General features: G+C 41.6%; 1 protein-coding gene and 1 pseudogene across 1 annotated transcript in view; both read left to right on the top strand.

The window, feature by feature from the left end:
• Nucleotides 1-928: 928 nt before the first annotated feature.
• Nucleotides 929-26,726, top strand: part of KCNA7 (potassium voltage-gated channel subfamily A member 7) — a 101,081-nt gene continuing 75,283 nt past the window's right edge. The window contains exon 1 of the mRNA XM_040325731.1: nucleotides 929-2,054. Coding sequence (XP_040181665.1) covers nucleotides 1,467-2,054 — 588 coding nt within the window. The 5' untranslated portion in view covers nucleotides 929-1,466. The remainder of the gene's footprint in view (nucleotides 2,055-26,726) is intronic.
• LOC120916617 lies at nucleotides 12,643-12,770 on the top strand (annotated as a pseudogene).

Consider the following 26,726-nt stretch of genomic DNA (forward strand, 5'->3'; position numbering starts at 1 on the left):
ATCGTCTGTGGGAACGTCCATCGGTTAAAAATCCACGCATGCTAAGAATCAAGTCGACGCATATTCGGAAGCATTGAACTTCATTTTTCTCAGCACATCGTTGTTTTTTTTACGTCACCGCATTCTGACACGATCGGTTTTATAACTGATGGTGTGTAGGCAAGACTGATGAAAGTCAGCTTCATCGGATATCTGATGAAAAAATCCATCAGACCGTTTTCATCGGATGAACCAATCGTGTGTACAGGGCATAACAGAAACTGAATATCAGTCTGTTGTACTTTCTCATGAACTTTGGATCATGTATATTTTGGAAGAGTTTTGAAAATTAGTATTATTTAAATCAGTTAATTAAAGTATACCCAAAGCAATAACTTCTCATTTTAGATAAAGTAGGAAATAGTAGTACTCATTTTTTTTTTTAACTTGGGGGGGGGGGGGGGGGTTGTGTTATTTGTTCCATTGGAGAGATTTCTATCTTTTCCAAATGTGTAGACACAACAGGAATTAAGAGGAAACCTCCCCAAAGTGATTTCCCCTAATTTCCTGTATATTCATATTAGGGACACAGACCGCAATAGACACATGACAAAGGTTCTAACCCACCACTCTATCCAAAACGGAAAAAAAAAAATGTTGGCTTTAGATACACTTGATATTATGCACACATATGGTATGTTATTATGGGTTTGTAGTGCACCATGACCTTCCAAGATAATATATTGCATGTATTGTTTTACCAGCAACATGTCCCATGTATTGGAATCATAGGACTATTGAAAGTAGTCTAACACCTCATCAGCAGTCTGCTATAAGAAGACTGGCTAGCAAGATATTATTTTTAGTGGCTGCACAGTGATGCTCTTTGGGCCGGGCTGACCTACAGCCTTCAGCGAGTTCCTGGACATTAGCAAAGGGAGGAGCCTCAGATGTGTATTTTTATTTTGCATGGAACTGTTAGCTTATGCAGTTAAGAGAACTCGATACCTTGAGCTCAGCGTGTGTGTTTACAGCACAGAGTGAAGTGCTGCTATTGGTATGAAGGTCTGGAAAGAAGTATACAGACAGAGAGAGAGAACGAGAGAGAATGTGACATAACGTTAATCCCTAGAGCAGGGCAGCCACAATCACAAAACAGAGAGAAAAGGCTTGAGAGAGAAGGCTGGTACGTAAGCTCAGTGCCTGAAAGAAATCTCCTCTGAAACTTTATAAGAGAAGTTTGAAAAGTTGGAAAGAAACTTTTACGGCAAAGTCAATCAAACAGGATCTGTAAACCCATCCCTCCTTACTGAGGAGAAAGAACATTTTGACAGACACTGCCATCTGAAGATAGGAAAGTAAAGCATTTGAAAAAAGAGAATGTGAAAACTTTGAAACAAGAAAACTATAGAAAACCAGGACTTGGGGGACTATGGAGAAATCGTTGGGGTTGAGACTACCCTGAGGATCGTAGTTTGCTCTCAGTCATGGAGAACGGGGAGGAAGTGATTGGGGGTTCCAATCTCATGATAGTCTCCCATGAGAAGATTTATGAGATCTGTTGCCAGAAAGACTGCTGTGAGCGGGTTGTGATCAATGTCTCGGGGTTGAGGTTTGAGACCCAGATAAGGACACTAAGCCGGTTTCCCAATACCTTGTTGGGAGACCCAAGGCAAAGAATGCGTTTTTTTGATCCCTTGAGGAACGAGTACTTCTTTGATCGAAATCGCCCATGTTTTGATTCAATACTTTATTTTTACCAATCAGGAGGTCGAATACGTCGGCCTGCCAATGTACCCCTAGATGTCTTTATGGAGGAGCTGATGTTTTACCAGCTTGGAGATGATGTGATCAGTAAATTCAGGGAAGATGAAGGCTTTCCAAAAGAAGAAGAGAGACTTCTTCCGGAATGTGAGTTCATGAAGCAAGTGTGGCTCCTGTTTGAACACCCAGACAGTTCATCTGCAGCCCGAATCATTGCCATTATTTCTGTTATGGTCATCCTTATCTCCATAGTCATCTTCTGCTTAGAAACACTACCTGAATTCCGGGATGAAAGGGATCTGTCTTTACCGGTCAGTGTTTTCATTTTATTCTCTACCACTAAATTAAGTTTTATTTATAATTCATTTCTAATTCATATTTACTGTATATCATAGCTCCCACCAAAAAGTGGCAAACAGTGGAATACTAGTTGGATTAATAATACTGTACATATTAGGACAAACCTGCTCTATTAACCAGCGATTCTTAATGTGCAACTGACCTTTAGGTTATGAAACTATGATTTACATGTCTCCATTACAAATCTTTAACAGAACAAACCACCAAAAATGTTTGTAGAAAGGAAAGTGGTTATATGCAGATACATTTAGTTTTAACAAGGCAATGTTGTCTTATAACGTAACGATTTTTTGGTTACACCAATTCTGCTTTCACAGTTGACTACTGAGACATGGAAGTATGAGTTACATGTCTCCACCCACAACACCTTAACACAAATGTATGAAGGGAAAAAGGTAGGAGCTGTCATTGTAAACTTCACTTATAAAGATTTAGGCTTTGGGGCTGTCACCTGGAACAAGCATGTAACTAGTGAAGTCACTCACTAGTTGATAAAGCAAGGACAGTCTATTTAAAATCAAGTCAGGAATGGCAGCCCCTGTACTTCTATCCTTACAGGTTTCCTTTAAAGTAATAAACAACTTACTTTTAGGATATGTAGGATAATGTGATATGTACTGTATATCATATACATTCAGTATTAAGAATGCAATGTTATAATTTAAAAAAAAAAACTGTGAAAAAGAAGTCAAATTTACTCACATTACACTTAGTAGGTATTTTTTTTTTTCTCGCAATATTTTTTACTTTGTGGTATTTATTGGCAGATGGAGGGAAATATTAAATAAGTCATCCTTACATTTCCATAATAGATCCGCTTTAATTTTTATTATTTCATCTTCAAATTCTGAAGTAGCTGCCCATATGAATTTAATAAGTAGGTTCATTTTTTTACTATTTTTGGTTTCTTAACAGAAGCAGGTTATACATTCACAGGATTTATCAAGCACACTCGAATGGTAGTCTGCAAACACTGGCATTTGACTGGTGGAATTGTGAACTCTAAAATCTCTTATTGGCTGCACAGCACCAATTAGGATCATTAAATTAATTGAAAATGTATTCAACGTGATTGGTTGTTAGCCCCAAATACTACATTAAGTGGAATAGTACACAAATATTTTAGTTCCATTGTCTTGTCATAGTTTGGCCATGAGCAGAACTTTGGGCTAGCATTCTTTGATTGCTGGAGCTTAGCAACATGCTATAGGACTCCAGGTTCCTTGGTACTAACAAAATGTTGTGATACATTATCAGATACATGTTTATAATGCTGAGGCCTGGTTTATGGCAAGAGACTGCAGAGGCCTTTCTAAAGTATGCTAACAAGCCATTTTTGCAATACAGTAAAACCTTGGTCTGCGAGCATAATTTCTTCCAGAAACATGCTTATAATCCAAAGCACTTGTATATCAAAGCATTTTTTTACAGGGTATAAAAGAGAAGAGAGGCACCTCTAAGTGTAGCAATAAGTTGCTAAATGTTGTACCTTCATTAAATGTAACCATATTGCTAAACTAAAGCCTCGTACACACGACCGAGGAACTCGACGGGCGAAACACATCGTTTTCCTCGTCGAGTTCTTTGTTAGGCTGTTGAGGAACTCAGCAAGTTTCTCCATTCCCCATCGAGGAAATAGAGAAATTGCTCTCTTTTTGGCTCGTCGAGTTTCTCGACAGTTTCCTCGACGAAAATGTACACACGACCGGTTTCCTTGGCAAAAAAATATCTCCCAGCAAGTTTCTTGCTGTTTTTTTCCGAGAAACTCGGTCGTGTGTACGAGGCCTTAGAGGTTCCTCTCTTCTTTTTTATACTCAGTTGTGACATGACGCTACTCTTATATCAAGACATTGCTTGTATATCAAGTTAAAATGTATTAAAACATTTTGCTTGTCTTGCAAAACGCTCTCAAACCAAGTTACTCTCAAACCAAGGTTTTACTGTATAGAGTTGAAAACAAAATGGGTTCTAACTGGTTGTTGGGGGGCAACAGGGATTTTTATTGTTGTCACATGCTCATTCATAAGCAATTTAGTTTATAAACCATGTTCACATATAACTAGTAGCAGACTGACAGTTAGCTATATTAACTACAGTCTGTCATCAAGACACAGAAAAACCATAGCAGTGAACTTAGCAGAACTTAGCAGTGAACTTATTAGATAAAGTAACATGTTTTCCTTAAATCTGTCAGTAACTGGATACATATTACTATGTAAAAATCTATTGCTCTTCTTGGCACAACCACGTTGAACTATTATTTGCTGGATCCAGAGATCCCAACTTTATACAGCTTTTAGGCTTGGTTCACACCTCTGATGGATACGGCTCGCAGCAGGGGTCCGATGCGTCCCTGTTCTCCATTTCAGGGACGAATCAGGGCTGAATTTCTGCCTGAATTAGGCACTGAAACTGAGCCACTCCTGTGCAAGCCACTCTGCAGCCGCAATGGAGGCATGTGAGAGGCGGTCACAATCTCCTGTCATGCAAATTGGATGCAGAGGAACCCAGCCTTAGTGTTAGCCTTAGGCCCCGTACTCACGACCAAACATGTCTGCTGAAACTGGTCCGCAGACCAGTTTCAGCAGACATGTTTGGCCGTGTGTTGGCCCGAGCGGACCATTTTGGGACGGATCGGACAGGTTTCCAGCGGACAACTGTTTCCCGGACTTGTTTTAAAACAGTCCGCTGGAAACCTGTCCGCCCGGACATGTACGGTCGTCTGTACAGACCTACCGTACATGTCCTGCCGCCCGCATCCCTCGCATGCGTCGAATGACTTCGACGCATGCGTGGAAGCATATTTAAGGCGGCCCGCCCACGTCGCCGCGTCATTGTCGCGGCGACACCGCGTCATCGACGCGGCGACACCGCGGACACGCCCCGCGTAATGTTTACGCGCGGGCTTCTGTTCGATGGTGTGTATAGCCATCGAACAGAAGTCCCCGGGCAGTCCCCGGCCAGACATGTCCGATGGAAACGGTCTGCAGACCGTTTTCATCGGACATGTCCTGCCGTGAGTACAAGGCCTTAGTGTTAGAATGAATATTTAAAGTGAATTAAAAAGCAAATCTTTTTTGCTTGATCAGAATCTTATTACTATTTTACCCTTGCTGAGACAACTTACCCTCGCTATACCTTCTGGTGAAAAAAGTGATTTGAAATCCAAATTTTTACAGTTTTCACCAGAACAATTGCCTGAGAGTAGATTTCCTCCCACTTTGGGGAGATTTCCTCTCATCTTCTAATGAATCGCTTAGAAAATAAAGGAAAATCTTCACAATGGGACACATACAGATGTAACCTGACAAATGTCTAAGGGCCCATTTACAATTCTCAGTTTATGCACGTTAATCCATGTTGTGTCGCATGTTAACCTGCATTGTGTTAAGGCAGTCTATTCATATTTATGGATGGCAATGCATAGGAATATAACAAACAAAGGCATCTTTTTTTTCTGACACAGCACTCCACAATGCACAGTAGTGAATTGTTCTGTGTTGCAGTGTGGTGCAATGCATATGTGTTGAAGTTCCATTGCCTTTATGACACTGGAGTGCCATTAAAATTAATGTCATCGCAATGTGCCAACACATGCACGCTACCACAACACACCCCATTGCAAAAGCTTGTTTTGGCCCTTAAACATCCCCTACTTTATTTGAAACACAAACAAATATATAAATTTGAACATTCTTTAGGGATAACTGTACTTATGGGGCAAATTGATTCACATGGCCTTGTTACTGTAGCCTGAAGAAAAAGCAAATTTCTTGACTTTTTTTAGTTGTCCAGATTAGTGTGGTTAACAAAGCATGGTCTGCAGCCATGTGGTTTGATTTCACCCTCTCAACTGGGGATACTATTGAGAGATGGAAGATTGCATTTTGTGGTATTCAACAGTGGTGATTAAGAACACTGTGGAAGAGTTCTACTTTGGTAGATTTTGATCAAGACATATTGGAGAGATAGGTGTTCGATGCACTTTTGATTTGGTTAAATTTAAAAGTGAACATGTGAATTCTTAAATGATATCCATGGTCAAAATGTAAAATCATATATCAATTTTCACATTGTATTTCAATTTCTGGCCTACCCCTAATACTTTGAATGATATTGAAGTTTGAAAATGGTACTCTGGGTGAAGTTCCCTACACATTTACTTACTCAAATTCTGTGACATACCAGTATGTTGTATTCACTATGCCTTGTTGATAGGCACTGTTGTGTCACATATTTTACAGGCCTTGCCTTCTCATATCACATATTAATGAAAAAGGGAAATGGGGTGGACTTATTAACTATAGCAATGCCTGGAGGACAAACTGAAGGACTGGGCATGCAGATTCTGACATGTATTAGCTCAAAGCCTAAAGCCCAACTCTAATCAACATATTCCATAAGAGTAGAGTCAGGAAGGGTATAACCTGTGTGAGAATTGTTTTCACTTTCTGTCTGTTTGCCACTATTTCCCCTCACTTCTTGGTGGACACAGACATCAAAAAACCTGAAAGAGGTTATAAATTCCCCCTCAAACAAATATGATTTAATTGTTGTGTGAAGCCTGACATACAGAAATAATATGCACATCACCAGAAATACTAAATACTAGTTTGGAACCAGTCCAGAGCCTTAGCAATCAGACAGCTTCACCCCAAACTGCCAGTACATCACAAACCCTATCTTCCTACTGTATATACAAAATCGACGATAGTGGTAGGTGGGCTGAATGAAGCTGCTACCTGTTTGCTAAGACTCAGGAAGCAGCACACTGGCCAATCCTGAACTGCAATTTAAGCTCTGTAAGGTATTTGAACAACTCTCTACATCAGTCATTCTCAACCAGGGTTCTATGAAATCCTAAGATTCCTTCAGGGGTTTCTAGGAGTTTCTTGAGCGCTGCCTGAATAACCCCTTATTTGATTTGTGTCCAATGCCACCAATCTAAGAGTAATAGTCTTCTCACTGAGCACCATTGTAATGGGCATACTTCCCACTGACCCCTGATGAATTAATTTTAGAAGAGCTTGTCTGAGACCTGAAAATTGATTTTGAAATTTTCTTCAGTGTGAAAGAGTAGAGAACGGCTGCTCTACATACTTAGCATGTTAAATGGGTAAAATAAACATTGTTTTAACTTACAATTAGCTTTTAGAGCATATGTTTTTTTTTTTCAAATGTTTTTCATTTTGAATGTAGCTGTAGTCAATCATCTGGTAGATTGTTACAACTCTCAGTGATAGTAGGGGGGATTTCCAGCATATATTATGGTTCCTTCCATTTCTCTGCAGTTATAACTTAGCTCTCTTGATTTCATGCCAATTTCTGTGATTTCACCCTAACCTTAAGACTAACTCCACTTTCAGCTATGTTAACTGTGTGGAATCAAGTCCTGATACATCATTAGCTGCTGCTAACTTCCTACTTAAAGGACACCCAGCTTTGTCAAACCCCTTCCTTTTAGCCCAGGAAGTCATGGACACACCTCAGATCTTTAGAACTAGATCATCGTCATGCTGTCTGTGTTGACAGTGCACATGTAAGAGCAAGAATACTGTAACATGTACATACGAAATTGAAACCCAGCTGAAGCTGGAAACTAAGGGAGAGCGGTAGTCATGTGACTCAGATATAATCAACTGTTGTAGGTATTACAACTAAAATTATTATGCATTGAATGCAGAGATCCTCATGCTGGGCTATTGCTATGAGGACACCAGGAACAGATTGTGAGATGGAGCAAAGTTTTGATCTCCAAGGGGAACTAACCATTATCAAAAAGCAAGGGGTGAGTGTTGTGGGGTTGATTTACTAAACCCGGAGAGTGCGAAATCTGGTGCAGCTCTGCATATAAAGCAATCAGCTTCAGGTTTTATTGTCAAAGCTTAACTGAACAAGCTGACGTTAGAAACTGATTGGCTACCATGCACAGCTGCACCAGATTTTGCACTTTCCAATTTTAATAAATCAACCCCACATTTCATTCACCCAAAACTGAGAAACAAGGAATCTTGTGTGTATTTTTATATATATATATATATATATATATCTTCTATAAATTGCAATGCTGATTTATAGAAGCACATTTGCCATTGACAAGACCAATGGTGTAATTTTAACATAAAATAAAGTAAGTTTAAAATGCGCTTAACACCTTATTCATTAGCATTGGCTTACCAGAATGTGAAGGGTTTCAGATTCATGGATTATCTCTTCAACTTCAGTGTCAAAAAAAGAAATGCTTGCTAAGATAAATGTGTGACAAGTGTGGAGTAACTGGAGCTGGGACAGAGTATCTGACATAGCTTTCACCTAGCATAATAAAAAGACCACATTAAAAAAGGTGACAATTCAAGTAATAGTTCTTTTAAAAAAAGAAGTGGAATGCAGAGGTGTAGTTAAGCTGTTCTGTGCCCTGTGCAAAATAGAAGGCAGAGCCCCATACTACCTTATCAATCATATATGATATAACAAACTTGTGAGCATAAAAGTCTCCTCTAGCTATGGGTAATGCCCCATACACACGTGCAGGATTTCCGACGGGAAAAGTTCCCGTCGGAAATCCAGAGGGGAAAGCCAAGAACCTGATCGGTCAGTCTTTTCCCCTACACAAGGCCGGTTTTCCCGACAGGAAAACTGCGATGGAGCTTTGGTCTGGATTCCCAGCCGTGTGTATGCCGTAGTCTTTCCCATTGGAAAACTGCCAAATACCTCCGGGGCAAAAGTCTGCCATTTTTCCCGGCGGTAAAAAAGAGAGCTGGTTCTCTTTTTTTGTCCAGCGGTTTTTGGGCAGCTTTCCGTTTGGAAAAACTGCGCGGAGCATACACACGGCCGGGCTTACCGTCCAAAAGCTCTCCTCGTAGTTTTTCCTCCGGGAAAACCAGCCGTGTGTACGAGGCTTAAGATGTGGACAGGACATCCTGGGGCCTGTCACTGTTTTTCCCACCCTTTATTATCTGTGAGCTCATATTTCACTCTGTACAGAATAAAATTCTATCAATTCTACCTTCTCATGCCTTTTCCCTTTTATCTCTTCTGCTGGTATTCTATTAAAACAGATTCAATTAACTGTACACTCTTCCATTGCTTATTCTCACGTTCGCCTTTGCTATTCTGTTACTCTGGTCACCTGCTGGAGCAAGTGAAGCAAGTGAAGTACTCTGTTCTATCTAGTTTTAGGGGCTTTGCTCTTCCTTCTACTATACTGACTAGGAATTTACACAAGGTCCTTTTTTCTCTGGTAGGGGAACAGGGTTGTAAGGGAATAGAAGATAAGTACAGTATAAGCAATGGAGAGAGAAAGGGTCATTTACAAACAACTGAACTGCTGCTAAAAAAACAGGCAAATAGAGGGCAAAGTGCTGTAGGTGGTGCAAGGCAACATTCCTTAGAAGATGCAGCACAATGCAAACAAAGGTAGTCACCATTTTTCAGGCAACCCACAGTACAAGTTTATTTATCTATAGCAAATACAGGCCAAAAACTGTATTGCTGTCAACATGGTTTTATCAAACCTGGACAGAAACTGGTCATACAGCATGAATTTTTTTTTCATATTAAAGTTTATTAAAGGACATGGGGTAAGAGGGTACCAACAGGGTCACCCATGGCTTGAATTTTGTCTGGTACATCTGAAACTGAAAACATTCAAGCTGTAGTTGACCCTATCAGCACCCTTCTGTCCAACACCCTTCAATGGGAAAATTATCGGAGATGGGAGGAAAATTGTTGAACCACCAGTATCTGCATCCGATTAGATGCAGCCACTGTTAGTCTGACAGCCGCGGGTGCCAGTTGTCATATACAATAATTGTCACTGCAGATTCTTCCATACATGCCGTTAGCTTAGATTGGGAAATCGGTAGCTTTCTCTCATTCGGGCTTGCAGAGATGAATAAGAGGAATCTTACATTGTATGGCCATCTATAGTTGTAGCTTACCAGTAATGCCCATGGTCACCTCACAGCTCACCTTTCTTCCATTATTGACTTACCATGCCTTATTCTGCATTGTGTGTGTTTGGATATGAAGCATTAAACTGTTATGTTAAAACCCATATTCAAATGTAATCCATTGTAAAAACTGAAGGAAGAATGTATGCAACCGACAGCATTTCAGGGGCTAAACCCACACCCATTCATCGGGCTTGACATATATGAAACAATGTATGTGAATTTTATGATATTAAAAGGATAATTTAATAAAGTGGACTTTAGTCTAGTAAGTCATTCATCAGCAGCTGGTTGGAGTGGCGCTATAGGGAGGTGGTCATCTTTTTTTTTTTTCTTTTCAAATTTTTTATTGAGTATTCACACACAGAGTACAAAACAGGTATTTTCAGATTGTCATATCAAGAAGAATATCATGGTGCAGACTTAGTGAGGCAAGTAAAACCATATTAACAAGAGTGTAGTATACAAGCCATGAACAGCAAACAGTCAGAACATGGAACGTTAGATACATCGAAGCAAAATAGGTAGACCATAGGTCCAACCCCAGAAAACGTATAAAGAGAACATTGGAAAGGGTAAGAGTGTCAATCTGTTATCAATCATACATGTAGGAAGAGTACTCAGTAGTCAAACCAGGGAAAGGCCGTAAAATAAATCCAGGCACTAGTCTGTTGGTGTGCCAGAACGGATTTACTCAGGGCATTTCAGACAAAACAAAATGTAAAAAGAGAAGGGGAAAGAAGAGAGAGAAAAGAAACAGATGGGAAAAGGAGGAGAAAAGGGAGAATAAGTAAAGATAGAAAAGGATAAAGGAAAGGAGTCGGCCGGGCCGCACGGGCCCCGGAAGGATGTCGTGTAATAGGTCATGGTTCCTGGATATGTTTTAGTTTTACTGTTACAACTCCTCTCGTTTCCCGGGTGACTACGTCACCAGCAAAGCAGTGTCAAAGTCTGGAGGAAGAAAGTGTTCCACCCAGGGGGTCCAGGTTTTGTCGTGTTGGGCCATTCGATCTAAAATTGTAGCCTCTATTTTACTATGTATCATAGCTTGGGTCACCCTGTTTTTAACTTCCGCCATGTGTATATTTGGGGTCTTCCAGGCCCTGGCAATAGATTGTTTAGCAGCAGTGGTCAATTGTAATAAAAGCCTAATTTGGGCTCTGGTGTAGTCCTGTTGCACATGATTTAAGAGAGCTAGGGATGGATCAGGATGGAGTTCGTCATTTAAGAGGGTGGAGGCCATACGGAATATTAATACCCAAAACCGTTGCACTACCGGGCATGACCACCAAATATGTTCATGTGTTCCCCTCCCTCCGCATCCCCGGAAGCAAATGGGCGGGTAATTTGGCAAAAATTTAGAGATCCTTGCGGGGACCAAGTACCACCGCATGAGGACCTTGTAGTTGGCCTCAAGGGCCACAATATTCTGGGAAGAGGATTTTGTGCGGGTCCAAATTTCGGTCCAGTCCTCCCTTTCCAGTGTAATCTGAAGGTCCTTAGACCACTGTGCAGCATACAGGGGGAGATCATTCGAAGAAGTGGTAAGGTGACTGTAAATTCGAGAAATAACACCAGGGGCATGGGGGTCTGACTTACAAATATTTTCATAAAAGGACATGCTGTCCAATCTTTTTTTTTTTTAAACAAGGTTGGTCTTTATTAAGGCTTAAATGGTACAAGGCATAGTTAAAAAAAAAAAAAAAAAAAAAACAGCAGCAATAGGAACAGTCAAGAAACAGAGGAAATAATACACATAATATAACGTTAGGCAGGTCAATCACGTGTCAAAATACAGCTAGTTATAGTAAACGTGACCAGGAAGAAGGAGAATGGGTTGGAAAGGGGGGGAGGGAGGGAGGAAGGAGGGGGGGAGGGAGGTGGTCATCTTGGTCATCTTGGTAGAGTCACAGTTTTGCTTCCTCACGTGAGAGCCTCCAGCAAGGAGAACAGTGAGCAGTATAGTAGTAAAAACACTAAATCTATCTCACTCCATAGCTCCTGAGAATAGCAGTCAAAAGCAGCAGTGTCAGCAGATATACAGATACAAGGCTCACATACCAGGAAGGGAACTGGTATTTTTCAGTGGAAATTCTAGACAAAAGGTACATTTTTAGTCCGTCTGACTTTTTCCATCGGAAATTCCGATCGTGTGTACGGGGCATAAGGATAATAAATAAATAAATAAAAGCAAACCAATAATAAATTCCTCTCTTATTACAATGTGCTTACATACTTCATAGTGTGTGTGTTGCATGTTGGGCTGTCTAATAAAAAAGTCCATCGCTAAGATTTCTCTTGTCAATTGATACAATGGTAAAACAAATAAGTATTTATTTGCAACATTTAACCCCTTCACATCGACAGTGCGCATATATACGGTCCCACTGGGCTTTTTTCCGGGGGGCCGCATATATGCGTATCTGTCTTTGTGCTGGGTGCTGGGAATTCATCACACAGCGTGCTCCCAGCATAGAGACTGGGATCTCACTGGGAGCCCTGGGTCTCATCCTAACGATTGGTACCCGGTTCCGGGTCACCTGATCAATGTGATAGCCTCTGTTTGGCTATCACAGTGGTCAGTCACTGAGCTTCTGGGTCCTTTGGCTAAGATCAAGTGTAGTATCTGTTCTTATCAATGTTCTAGTGGGGGGCGCTGTTTTATCATTCTGACCCATACTGGGTTGGGTTGTAGTGGTGATTTTGCAACCCTGCTAGATTGCTGGGGGCCTGCAGGTTAGTACAGGCAGGAATTGATACCGGAACACCCAAACGTAATTGGGGGCCTGGAGTAAATTCTTCCCGGGAAAGCTGGAAGGGTCCAGTACCTCCTGGTTCGAGCAGCCTACCTTGTCTGGCCACGGGCTGGGAAGGGCTGGGAAGGCAGAGCATCTGCAATGTTTGTGCCCTCTGGGAGAGGTCACCCCAGAGGTGCCCTTAGTAACACTATGAGTGTGGGAACGCACTGTGTGAAAAGAACACATGGTCGCAATACCAAAAACTTTTTATGCACTGCACCTTCAGGGCTGGGCCTTCTCATTTAAGTCTCGGCCAGTGCACAATTTGGCACGGCCACTTTATTATTTTTATTTATTTTTCTCCTATGTTTGTCACTTTTTCACTTTTGTATGTGTTTTCTTCACTGGATGAAGGGTGTGAGTCCTCGGGCTTACATTGACGTCTAGGGGGAGGATGTGTGGCCCTCAGGTTCTTTCCTCCTCTGCCTTTGGGGGGGTCGCTCTTCGGTAGAGTGCCCCTGACCTAGTATTTGAGGATGGCTGCAGCTGTCCACGGAGAACGGGGTCTGCCAGGCCTTCTGGCATGTAAACCTATGTCTCCATCAGGAGCCTTGCGCCCCGGGAGTCAGGGTAGAAGTCCTACTTCTTCAGGGGGTGGGCTAAAGCACACCGTTAAAGCGGAGTTCTATCCAAAAATGGAACATCCAGTTATCCGGTTCCTCCCCCCTCCAGTGTCACATTTGGCACCTTTCAGGGGGTGGGGGGGAGAGCAGATACCTGTCTAATACAGGTATTTGCTCCCACTTTCATGAAAGATTGCCGCAGAATCCGCTGCAATCTAAGCCATGTCCAGCCCATCCTCCTCCCCCCGCTGTCTTTTGGGAGATGCACAGGTCCCAGAAGACAGTAGGAGCCAGTCAGAATGCGCAGGGCAACTCGCATATGCGTAGTAGGAAACTTCACTTCCTGATTCCCTTACTAAAGATGCTGGTGCCTGCACCTGAAGCTGAGGGATGGGTCGGCTTCAGGTGAGGACATTGTGGGCGCACTGGACAGGTAAGTGTCCTTATTTTAAAAGTCAGCAGCTGCAGTATTTGTAGCTGTTGAGTTTACTTTTTTCAGCGGAACTCCGCTTTAAGTTAACTTTTTTGTGTGTTCACATGCACATTTTTTGTACACTTTTTTCGTTGTAGGTTTTAGCACCACCGCTCGGCCTATAGCAGATTGACAGCCGGGAAGTGGTTCAGTTATCCTAACTGGGCATCCAGCAGGATAACATGCCAGTCTGACACACTGCATCTCTGATCGTGGTATGAAGCCTCTGATGGATCCGCTGTGACCAATCACAGCTGATCATCGCGGGAACCAGGAAGTGCCAGTAAACAGCATTTCTCAGTTCACTCTGACAGGGAGAGCCAATCGGCGTCTCTCCCTATAAGAGGGGGGGTCTGTGCTGATAATTGGCACATTGATTATCAGCACAGCCCCATCAGATGTGCCACCACAGCTGCCAAAAAGTGCCCATAAGCTGCCAAATTGCCCCCTCAGTATTGCCTGTCGGCACCCAATAAAGTGACAATCAGTGCCCATATCAGTGCCAATTAGTATCCACCACAGTGCCAGTCAGTGCCCATCACAGTCCCCAGCAATGAAACCTGTCAGTACCTCATCATCAGTGCTACCCATGCCTGCCAGTGCCCCTCACAGCCGCCAGTCAGTGCCCATCAGTGCCGCCCGTCAGTGCCCATCAGTGCCACCTATCAGTGCCCATCAGTGCCGCCTATCAGTACCCATCAGTGGTGCATATTACTGCTGCCTATTGGTGCTCATCAGTGCTGCCTATTGGTGCTCATCAGTGCTGCCTATCAGTGCCCATGAATTCTACATATGAGTGCCGCCTCATCAGTGCCCATCAGTGAAGGAGAAAACAAAATTCCCGAAACAAAGAAAAACTTTTTGTAGTTTGTTTAGCAAAAAATAAAAACCCCAGAAGTGATCAAATACCAACAAAAGAAAGCTCTATTTGTGGGAACAAAATGATAAAAATATTGTTTGCGTACAGTGTAGCATGACCGCGCAATTGTCATTCAAAGTGCAACAGCGCTGAAAGCTGAAAATGTTCCTGGGCAGGTAGGGGTGAAAGTGCCCAGTATTGAAGTGGTTATATAAAAAAGAAAAAGTGGTCAGTCACTGTGAAGTCTGCCCCTGTGTTTCTCTATCTGTGAATGGAGAGGAAAGATACATTGTATCTCCCTCTCTCCTTTCAGAGAAAAAAATAAACAGTGTGTAAAACAAAAATAATAATAATAATAACAATTATAATCATAATAAAAAATAAATATTAGCTAGGTCAAGGTTTGATCTAGGTCAGTGCCAGGGTTAGCTTTTGGGTCAAGTAAGGGTCAAAAGTCATGGTCAGTATAGTTTGGGTAGGATTTAAAAAAAAAATGTAAATTTTTGTTAGTATCAATGTCAGTTACGGCACTTTCACACAGAGTCGCGGCGAGCGTCGGCAGTAAAGCACCGTGATTTTTAGCAGCGCTTTTCGGACACTTTTAACCCCCGCTAGTGGCCAAAAAAGGGTAAAAAGCGCCCCAAAGTGCTGCTGCAGCGGGGCTTTGCGGGTGCTTTGGCTGGGCTGCCCATTGATTTCAATGGGCAGGGGCACTTCAGGAGTAGTATATAGAAGAAGAAGCTGCTTGTAGGACTTTTTTGACATCCTGCCAGTGCACTGCTCGAGTGTGAAAGCCCTCGGGCTTTCACATTGGAGTGACAGAAGAGGCGCTTTACAGGAGCTATTTTTAGCGCTATAGCACATGTAAAGCGCCTCAGTGGGAAAGGGGTCTACGTGTGAGTGTGAGTGTGTTTTTGGTAGGATTAAAAGAAAAGAAAAATGTGCACTATTGTTTCTGGGCTGTACAACAGGTATTTACAACAACTAACATACACATATGTGGTACCTCTAAAATTGTCTAGAGCAGGAGAATTTATTATGGGTTGTTCATTAGTGATAGCCCAAAACAAGGTATAATCCACCTGGATGCATAAAGTAGTTGTGATGTTATGTATGGTTTTACTAACACAAGTCAAAGTTGCAAAATTGTGCATAGGCAGCATTTATCATTTGTTTTACCCTTAGGCACGAAGGGGTTCATATATACCTGACTATATGAGGAAGAAGAAAAAAAAAATCCTGAACATAATAAAACATGTTTTTTTTTTTTTTTCCTGAGCATAGACCCTGGTTCATCAATTGACATTACCTAAAAAAAAAAAGAATAATAGTGCCTAAAGCATGCTTAAATGACATAAAACAACAATATTTAGGCCTGATTCACACCTATGCATTTTTAGTGCTTTTTGCATTGTGCAGATTTGCACTACAGTCCATTTAACATGGTTTCCTATGGAACATGTTCTGTAGAGCAAATCTGCAAAATGCAAAAAGCACTAAAAATGCATAGGTGTGAATCAGACCTTAGAGGAAATTTTATCATGTGTCACACTTAGCAGCTTTATGAATCAGGGCCAAAATGAGGGAACATTGTGGTAAAACACTATACATTCCATTGAACAATACTTGATAACAATGAGAATATTTTTCACTGAAAATAATACACTGTAAACATTCAGGACAGGCGCAAAATAAGGCTGCATTTACAGATCAAATGAATATATTTTAAAGCCCTTTCACACCTATGCATGTGCAACGATGTACAGAAAAAAAATAATAATATTATATTAATTGTAATAATAATAATGCACACATATTCTACATGACCATGTGCACTGAGCTGCAACACATACAGAAGACATAAATTAGAAACATTGTAAATTGATGGGACTTTTGCCTACAAATCTTTATCACGCATTAATTAAAACAAAGCTGAATGGGCCTTCATTATACAGGTATTAATCCTTGACTGTAATACTAATTGGAGTACGAGCCCTGTACTCTTTTCAGGCATTCCTATAGAAAGTAATCAGTGTGAAAAAATAATACAGCCATTACTCTGCTTCACATTCCTACACGTGGAAACAGTATAAGCGTAGCCACTGGGAATATAGAATATTTATTAAGAGAAGCATCCTTGTGCGCCAGAACAGAGTTTCTATTCATTTCAACTGCTAAACTATAGCAAGGACGTGGGTAAATGAGCAGTTTGTTTATTTTTATGGTAAATTCTTGGCATAATTTTGCATGGTATACTGAATTATCCATTTTATAAAATGAAGGGTTTGACCCTATAAAGGGTTTATTGGTTGAGTATTTGCTATGTCATGTTAGCAGGCTGGATTACTTATTTTAAGATGCAGTCCATCTTGTTTTGGCAGTTGCTGGTTTCCTACATATCCTGTGAACCCCAATGTTGCCACCTCTGTGCTCCCAGGTTTGTACCTTTGTCAGGAGGACCTCTTCTACATGTATAAGCATAAAGCATAAGACCAGTCCATAGTGGGCAACTACAGTGCCTGGGATTATTGCAGAAAAATCTTCCCGCTAGATTCCCTTATAGTAGGGTGACCAGACATCCCCGGTTTCCGGGGACAGTCTTCGGATTGAGGACACTGTTTCCGGACCAGGTTTGTCCCTGGTTTTATCCCCAGATTGCATTTGAACTGGGGCTGGGGCAATTTCAAAGACAGTCAGTGCAGAATGAAAAAATCTGAATTACACCCCCCCCCCCCCCCCCGCCGCTCCTACTAGATTAGGAGGGTAGAATTTTCCATTATCTGTGCCCATTTTTGATGATCATGTGCTGGTCAGAGCGGAGGGAATATTTCTTCATTTTCGGGTGCATGGCCATTCAGCTCCGCTAGCATTTTTTTCTGCTTTGGCTCAAGTCCAGGCCAGCCGCCTGCCTGGCCTTCCATGGCAGAGTGATCTTCCTCCACTCCCCACCCAGTAGTAGCCGGGGCCCGGAGAGTAACACTTGACAGGCTGTGAGGCGGGCGGAGAGTTACTGATTGCCGCCATTTCTAGTAAGAAAAAAATATGTCCCCAGATTTCATTTTAAAAATCTTACCTGTTAGACATTAAAAAAAAAACAGCTTGTAAGTCAGCCTGCCACACATTACCTATAGCTGAAATATCACATTTGGGGTAGAAAGATCTTTAAAAAATAAATAAAATTCAATTTAAAAAACATTATTTCTTTAACCCCTTCGTACCTAAGGGTAATTTTGCAACTTTGACATGTGTTAGTAAACCTGTACATATCATCACAAATATACTTACCGGTATATTTCTTGCTACTACCATAACCTACCACCAAAGAGCAACCCATAATAAATTCTCCTGCTCCTGATGATCGCAGCGATACCACATATGTGTATGTTAGTTGATGTTTGTACCCGTAGTACAGCCCAGAAACAATAGTGCCCATTTGTTTTTTGTTATCCTGCATAAAACACACTGACACTAATACTAATAAAAAAAAAATACTGAACCTGACCGTTGACCCTGACATTGACCTTGACCTTGATATTTGACACCGACCTTGACCCAAACACTAACCCTGGGGCTGACCTAGATCAAACCTTCATGTGTATTTTTTTATTTTATTTTTAAATATATTTTTTAAATTATTATTTTTTTCTATCTACTCACACTTTCTTTTCTATCTCTGCAAGGACAGAGAAAGATACAATGTATATGTCTCATCCATTCACAGAGGCAAAAACACACGGGCGAGCTTCATAGTGACTGATAACTGTGTTAGCCAATCAGAGGCTATCACAGCGATCAGGTGACCTGGAATCGAACATTCCAGGTTCCGATCAATAGAACGGGACATGGGGCTCTTGGTGAGACCCCGGTCTCTGTGTTGGGAGCACGCCGTGCAGGGCACTCCCAGCACAAAGGGAGATATGCAAATATGTGTCCCTATAGAAAAAAGCCTAGTCCAGTGGGGATGCATGGAAGGGTTAATTTACAGTACCTAATGTATCGCCAAAAATAACCCTTTACCTTTTTAGTTCTATTTCTTGATAAGGACACATGGCTCTCAGCCCCTATAATTAAATAGTTATTGGCATCCTTTTAGATGTTTGTTTACCTTGTACTTGCTCACAATTGGTTGGCAGAGAAGAGCATGGAGCACACCAATGTACAGTGGTGTTGGGCAGGGGTCAAGTCCTGGGGGGAAAAGTGTGGGAACTCCCCCCCAAGATCCACTCCCCCACCAAAAAAAATAAAAAATGATACGCTCATATGCATAATTACTAAACCGCATGTTTTTTTTTTCTTTTCGATCTACTGTACCTTAGTAATCCTTTATGTTACTGGTCGCTTTGGAAAGAAGTTCAGATCTCCGCAATGTCTCCTGGGAACAATGACAAAAGCTCCCAGGAGACATTGTGGCATTGAGGAAGTGACGGAATACCCGCACAGTACCCGATGAATCCATATACAGGAAGCAGCCAGTAACATAAAGGATTACTAAGGTTCGCCTGCCCCTGACAGTGACTCCAGCTGGGAATCGCCGCTTAGTGAAGGATTGGCTCGGGCGGCTCGGCTGCTCTCGGCTGCTCTAGTCCTGCAAAGGGAACTAAGGGCCAGATTCAGGTAGAATCGCGGCGGGGTAACGTATCGTAGATACGTTACACCGCCGCAATTTTTCATCGCAAGTGCCTGATTCACCAAGCACTTGCGTGAAAAATTACGCCGGCGGGCTCCGGCGTAAGCCCGCGTAATTTAAATGGGCGTGTGAAATTCCCGCCGTGCTTTGCGCTCAGTGACGTAATTTTTTCGAACGGCGACGCGCGTAGCGTAATTCCATATTCCCGGACGGAATTTGACGTGAATTTTTAACTTTCGACGCGGGAACGACGGCCATACTTTATACAGCAATACGTTTGCTGTGTAAAGTTAAGGCACCCAAAACGACGACTAACTTTGCGACGGGAAACTAGACTAGCGGCGAAGTAGCGAACGCGAAAAACCGTCGTGGATCGCCGTAACTCCTAATTTGCATACCCGACGCTGGTTTACGACGCGAACTCCCCCCAGCGGCAGCCGCGGTACTGCATCCTAAGATCCGACAGTGTAAAACAATTACACCGGTCGGATCTTAGGGCTATCTATGCGTAAGTCGCATAGATACTCTGAGAGATACGACGGAGTATCTGAGATACTCCGTCGTATCTCCGCTGTGAATCTGGCCCTAAGTTCCTGCTGTGAAAAAAGTGCAGGAACTCCGTTCCCACGCGTTCCCGCAGGACTTGAGCCCTGGTGTTGGGGATCTTATAAGATTTTATGCCAGGTATTTTTTTTTTGAGAATGGTATTTGTGACTATAAATTTATACATTCACCTTTTACTGTAGAATTTTTGGTGAATTCTTCAAAACGCAATTATAGATCTGCTTTAGTTAAGTCTCCATTTTTTGAAATCTATCATCATTCACCCTTTCAATTAAACTGATAGGCAAAAATCGAATTGTTAAAACAGCGGCAATGAAAGAACACCTCAAGGCATTCGATAAACTGATAATGCCATCAAGGAATCGCTGGAGCAATGCCAATGCAAGAATTCTATCATTTATCTTTGCATCCCTCTACAGACCATATTGGATCATTGGGGGTAATCCACAAAGATGCGGCGTAACATAAATTTTCCCATTTAAGTTACACTGCCTTAAAATTTCTACCTAAGTGCCCGATCCACAAAGCACTTACCTAGAAATTTTTGGCTGTGTAACTTAAATTCCGCCGGCGCAAGGCGTTCCTCTTTTCATGGGGGCGATTCCCATTTAAATTAGCCGCGCTCCCGCGCCGGCCGTACTGCGCATGCTCGTGACGTCATTTTCCTGACGTGCATAGCGCGAAATTACGTTACGCCGAGCTTTGTGGATCGCGACGGGGAAAAAAAAAGATACGGCGAAAAAAAAAAAATTCAAAACAAAAAAAAAAACGCGTCGCTGGACAGAAGGGTCTGCTTTTACATGGTGTAAACAGTTTACACTTTGTAAAAGCAGCCCTAATTTTGCGTTTGCAAACTAAAACTTACGGAGAAAAAACGAAGCTGAAAAGCTTTGTGGATCTCCGTAAGTGCTAATTTGCATACCCGAGGCGGCATTTCGACACGAAATGCCCCCAGCGGCGGATGCGGTACTGCATCCCAAGATCCGGCAGTGTAAGTCCCTTACACATGCCGGATCTTCTGCCTAACTATGGAAAACTGATTCTGTGGATCAGTTCCATAGTTAGAAACAGGGATACGACAGCGTAACAGCAGTTACGCCGGCGTATCCCTTTTGAGGATCTGGCCCATTGTTTCTGAATACAAATTCTAATGGGCAGAGTTGAGAGCCATTGACTTGTCCAGTAGCAGATGCTCTGAGAACACAAGGTTTCCTAGACCCAGAGTGTTTTACACATCTAATATTGGATTCAAAATGTGTGCATAATTCACCTAGGTTGTGGGCATAGGTACAAATTGTAAACTATCTCCAATCTTTTTATAGAAGACTACTCACTAGCGTTGTTAGCCAAGAAGGCTAAGGACATAACTGAGGTCTTTTTGGTAATCAATGAAGCCAAGGTCTTATTACTAAAATTGCCAAGAACTGTTTCCAGTGGCTATTTCTGGGCCATTGTAGTCCAAGGCAAATTACGATTCAAATAGCACCATGTGATTGGTTTATGTTGCTTGCTCACCTTTTGTGTGCGTGTATGTGATGACCTTCCATTGATCCAGCAGAACTGTGGTGGCTAGATAGGGCTACACTGGTGCAGAGTTACAAGGTTCTGTGTTTACACTTGAGGCCTAGTGCAACACAAAATCTAAATTCAGCACTGATCAAATTTCACATGGCTTTCAGGCTGGCTCTGAAGGCAAAATGAGATACCTCATAGCACACACAGGATCTGGAATAAGGCTATAGAAGAGACGAGGCTTGTTCCAGCCATAAAAAAAAGAATCCAGTAGTAATGACTTCAAAAGAACCCTGGTTGACCATAACCATTTGTAGGAAAACAGTTTCATCATTGAAAGATTTATACTGAGGTAAAGCTTGCAGCTCTTCCTCTCATGGCATTGTTTTCAGCTCCTGATTATTGGGATAGCAGCTCTTGGGATTGGATTATTAATGCAATGATATTTTGTAACATTTTATAGGATAACATGCATTTTCAGCATCATAAACCTGCATTTGACTGGGTTATTATCATGCTGATTTGGTGCTATTGCTTATACTGCAAGTGATAATTTGTTATACTTTAACCACCCTGATACTGTGCTATTGGAAAAAAAAACTAAATAACAGGCATACTAAATTTTCTGGAACACAGTCTACAAATGGTGTAGCAAAAAACATACATGGCCTGTCAGTGCACCCTTTAACCTCCCTGGCGGTATGATTCTGTCTGGAATTACGTACCAAAAGCGGTACAATTATTTTGCAAGGAAATTTGGAGTTTTATACTGTAGGCCTGTAATTTTTACAAATAACTCACTTAAATCTGACCAAGCAAGAGTCTTGTAGGCATCCCGGGTATGATTTTTTTTTTAAAACAAAATTATAAATTATAATATAATAAATAATTCTAAATAATTATAACAAATAATAATATAATTATAATAAAAATTATTCAATAATGTAATCAACTCAAAATCACTGAAATTTGCTCAGTTGCAGAATTGTCGCTGTCATTATTTATTTATTTTTATGACGAATTTCCCCACAAATCGCTATCGCACAATTCTGCAAGTGATTATAATTTATTATCGCTGTTTTCTAGCTGATCTAAAACCATTTTTGACATAAAGGGACACTTTTGGACAATCTACAGTTTTTAGGCAGAAAGAACATTTTTTATTATATAAAAGTACATGTAGGACACTGGGCAGACCACTAGGGACAAGGGGGGTGTGTATTTTTTACATACAGTACTGTAATCTATAAGATTACAGTATACTGTATGTAAAGTGTTTGTTTACTTTTTTGAATTTGGCGCCGTTCTCTGCTCCCGTGCGTCGTAACGTCGCAGGGAACGGAGATCGGCGGCACACGGGGACACTGTGAATCGAGCGAGGAGGTCCCGCTCGCTCACACAGCGCGGTGGCATCGCTGGATCCAGGGACAAGGTAAGTAACTTGCCTGTGGATCCAGCGAGAAGGTAAGCCGCGCCGCTGCATACTCTGCACGTCCACCCCGAGCGTGACTCGGGGATACCGATCTTAACATGAAAAACCAACCCCGAGTCACGCTCGGGTTTACCGCCAAGGGGGTTAACCACTTGACAACCGGGCCTATTTTGGCACTTCTCTCCTTCATGTAAAAATCACATTTTTTTGCTAGAAAATTTATCAGAACCCCCAAACATTATATATTTTTTTTAGCAGACACCCTAGGGAATAAAATGGCGGTCATTGTAACTTTTTTTCTCGCATGGTATTTGCGCAATCATTTTTCAAACACCTTTTTGGGGGAAAAAAACGGTTTCATGAATTAAAAAATAACAAAACAGTAAAGTTAGTCCAATCTTTTTATATAATGTGAAAGATGATGTTACGCCGAGTACATAGATACCTAACATGTCACGCTTTAAAATTGTGCACACGGAATGGAATGCGCCAAACTTCGGTACTTAAAAATCTCCATAGGCGACGCTTTACATTTTTTTTACAGGTTACTACTTTCGAGTTACAGAGGAGGTCTAGTGCTATAATTGTTGCACACGCTCTAACCCACACGACGATACCTTACATGTGGGGTTTGAATGCCGTTTACATATGTGGGCGGGACTTGCATGCGTGTTCGCTTCTGCTTGCCCTATATTTTTTTTTTCATATTTTTTTTTTTTACTTAATTTTTTTATTTTTACACTTTTTTTTATCACTTTTATTCCTATTACAAGGAATGTAAACATCCCTTGTAATCGGAATCACTGTGACAGGTCCTCTTTATAAATAAGACCCCACATCTCTCCTCCAGGCTTACAAGCATAAAATCGGTGAAAAAACATTCACTGATCTCACACCGACAGCTGCGATTGCGGCTTTGTTTACTTCCGGGTAGCTCCGACGGTCATAGAGATGACTGGTGACCATCTGGTCACCAGTCATCTCTTTGCTTCCCCAGCCAGTGCCGGCCGATTCGCTCTCTGGGCCCCCGATGGCACAGGAGAGCCCGGAGAAGCACCGGATGGCGGCAGGAGGGGGAGGGACATCCCCTCCCACTGCCTATAAGAACGATCAAGCAGTGGAATTGCCACTTTGATCGTTCTTATTGTGCACAGAATCGCTGGCTGAAGACGGTAAGATCTGAATGATGCCTGTAGCTGCAGGCATCATTCAGATATCACCGCACAAAGTCAAGGACGTAATTTGACGTTCAGCGGTTGTAAAGTGGTTAAATGTCTGTAAACGAGCACACATCACAGGCAAAATGCACAGAGCCAATCAAAGTGGGTCTATACCTTGTGATGAAACTCTCCCCTTTCTCCCGAAAAAAAAAGGAAAGATGATTGCAGGTAGGAAAGTATCGTAGGAGGATGCTAAAAGAGCTACTGACCACCAATGATTGAGGGTTTAACATGTCACAGACTAATAATGATTGGGGGAGGGGGAAATGTATTGTTACCTTGTTACTAATACCTTGTAGAAGGCATTTTGAGTTTTTTTTTAAAAGTGAAGTTTTGCAAACGGAAATACACCATACGCACATGTGCGGGTATACGCTGATTTAAAGAAGCATTAGCGTTTACACAAGTATAGGCAAGTACATCCATTCACTTACAGTGTCTTGAAAAAGTATTCATACCCCTTTAAATTTTTCAACCAAAAATTTTAATGTATTTTATTGGAATATTATGTGACAGACCAACACAAAATGGCACATAATAGTGAAGTAGAAGGAAAATGATAAATGGTTTTGATTTTTTTTTACAAATAAATATCTGAAAAGTGTGGCGTGCATTTGTATTCAACTCCCCTCTGATACCTCAAACTAAAATCTAGTGGAACCAATTGACTTCAGAAGTCACCTATATAGTAAATAGAGTTTGTAATTCAAAATCTGTGTCAAATTTATCCTCAGTATAAATACAGCTGTTCTGTGAAACCCTCAGAGGTTTGTTAGAGAACCTAAGTGAACAAACAGCATTATGAAGGCCAAGGAACACACCAGACAGGTCAGGGATAAAGTTGTGGAGATGTTAAAAAGCAGGGTTAGGTTACAAAAAAACATCCCAAGCTTTGAACATCTCATGGAGAACTGTTTAATCCATCATTCGAAAATGGAAAGAATATGGCACAACTGCAAACCTACCAAGACATAGCCATCCACCTAAACTGACAAGCCGGGCAAGAAGTGCACTAATGAGAGAAGCAGCCAAGAGGCCCATGTCGTGCACTACCCAAATCTGGCCTTTATGAAAGAGTGGCAAGAAAGCCATTGTTGAAAGAATTCCATAAGAAGTCCTGTTTGCAGTTTGCAAGAAGCCAAATGGAGGACACAGCAAACATGTGGAAGAAGGTACTCTGAACCGATGAGACCAAAATGGAACTTTTTAGCCTAAAAGCAAAATGCTATGTGTGGCAGAAAACTAACACTATACATCACCCTGAACACACCATCCCCACCGTGAAACACGGTGGTGGCAGCATCATGTGGTGGGGATGCTTTTCTTCAGCAGGGACAGGTAAGCTGGTCAGAGTAGATGGGAAGATGGATGGAGCCAAATACAAGGCAGTCTTAGAAGAAAACCTGTTAATGTCTGCAAAAGACTTGAGACTGGGACGGAGGTTCACCTTCCAGGAGGACAACAACCCCAAACATACAGCTAGAGCTACAATGGAATGTTTTATATCAAAGCATATTCATGTATAAGAATGGCCCAATCACTTTACCTACATTTTGTATTGAAACCCCCCCCCCCCCCTTTTTTTTTCTTTTTAGACTGTATTTTATTTATTTTCTTTGTAAAAACTTCAATAAAAAACATTGAAACACAAGAATGGCCCAATCAAAGTCCAGACCCAAATCCAATCGAGAATCTGTGGCAAGACTTGGAAATTGCTGTTCAGACACTCAATCCAATCTGACAGAGCTTGAGCTATTTTGCAAAGAAGAATGGGCAAAAACTTCACTCTCTATACTGGTAGAGACATACCCAAAAAGACTTGCAGCTGTAATTGCATTGAAAGGTGGTTCTACAAAGTATTGACTCAGGGGGGTGAATACAAATGCACACCACACTTTTCACATATTTATTTGTAAAAACATTTGAAAACCATTTATAATTTTCCTTTCCACTTCACAATTATGTGCCACTTTGTGTTGATCTATCATATAAAATCCCAATAAAATACGTTTTTGGTTGTAACATGACAAAATGTGGAAAATTTCTTGGGAATGAATACTTTTTCAAGGCACTGTACATGACCAACTGGGCCAGAAAAATGCAGTGAATTTTATGCTAGTGCATTTTTCAACATTTTACCATTTGTGTTCAGGAAACCTACCGTATTTGCCGGCGTATAAGGCCGCGTACACACGGTCGGTCCAAACCGATGAAAACGGCCTGAAGTCCAGTTTCATCGGTCCAAACCGACCGTGTGTACGGCCCATCGGTCTGTTGTCCTTCGGACAAAAATTATAGAACTTGCTTTAAAATCGAACCGATGGACGGCTGACCATCAGTCAAAACCGATGGTTAGTACACAAAAGCATCGGTTCAAAACCCGCACATGCTCAGAATCAAGTCGACGTATGCTTGGAAGCATTGAACTTCATTTTTTTCAGCACGTCGTGTGTTTTACGTCACTACATTCTGACCCGATCGGGTTTTGAACTGATGGTGTGTACGCACATCAGACCATCGGTCTGCTTCAGCGGTAAACAGATGAAAACGGTCCGTCGGACCATTCTCATCAGATGGATCGACTGGGTGTACACGGACTAAGACGACTCGACATATAAGACGAC

Source organism: Rana temporaria, chromosome 10, assembly GCF_905171775.1.
Source record: "Rana temporaria chromosome 10, aRanTem1.1, whole genome shotgun sequence".
Classification (NCBI taxonomy): Eukaryota; Metazoa; Chordata; class Amphibia; order Anura; family Ranidae; genus Rana; species Rana temporaria.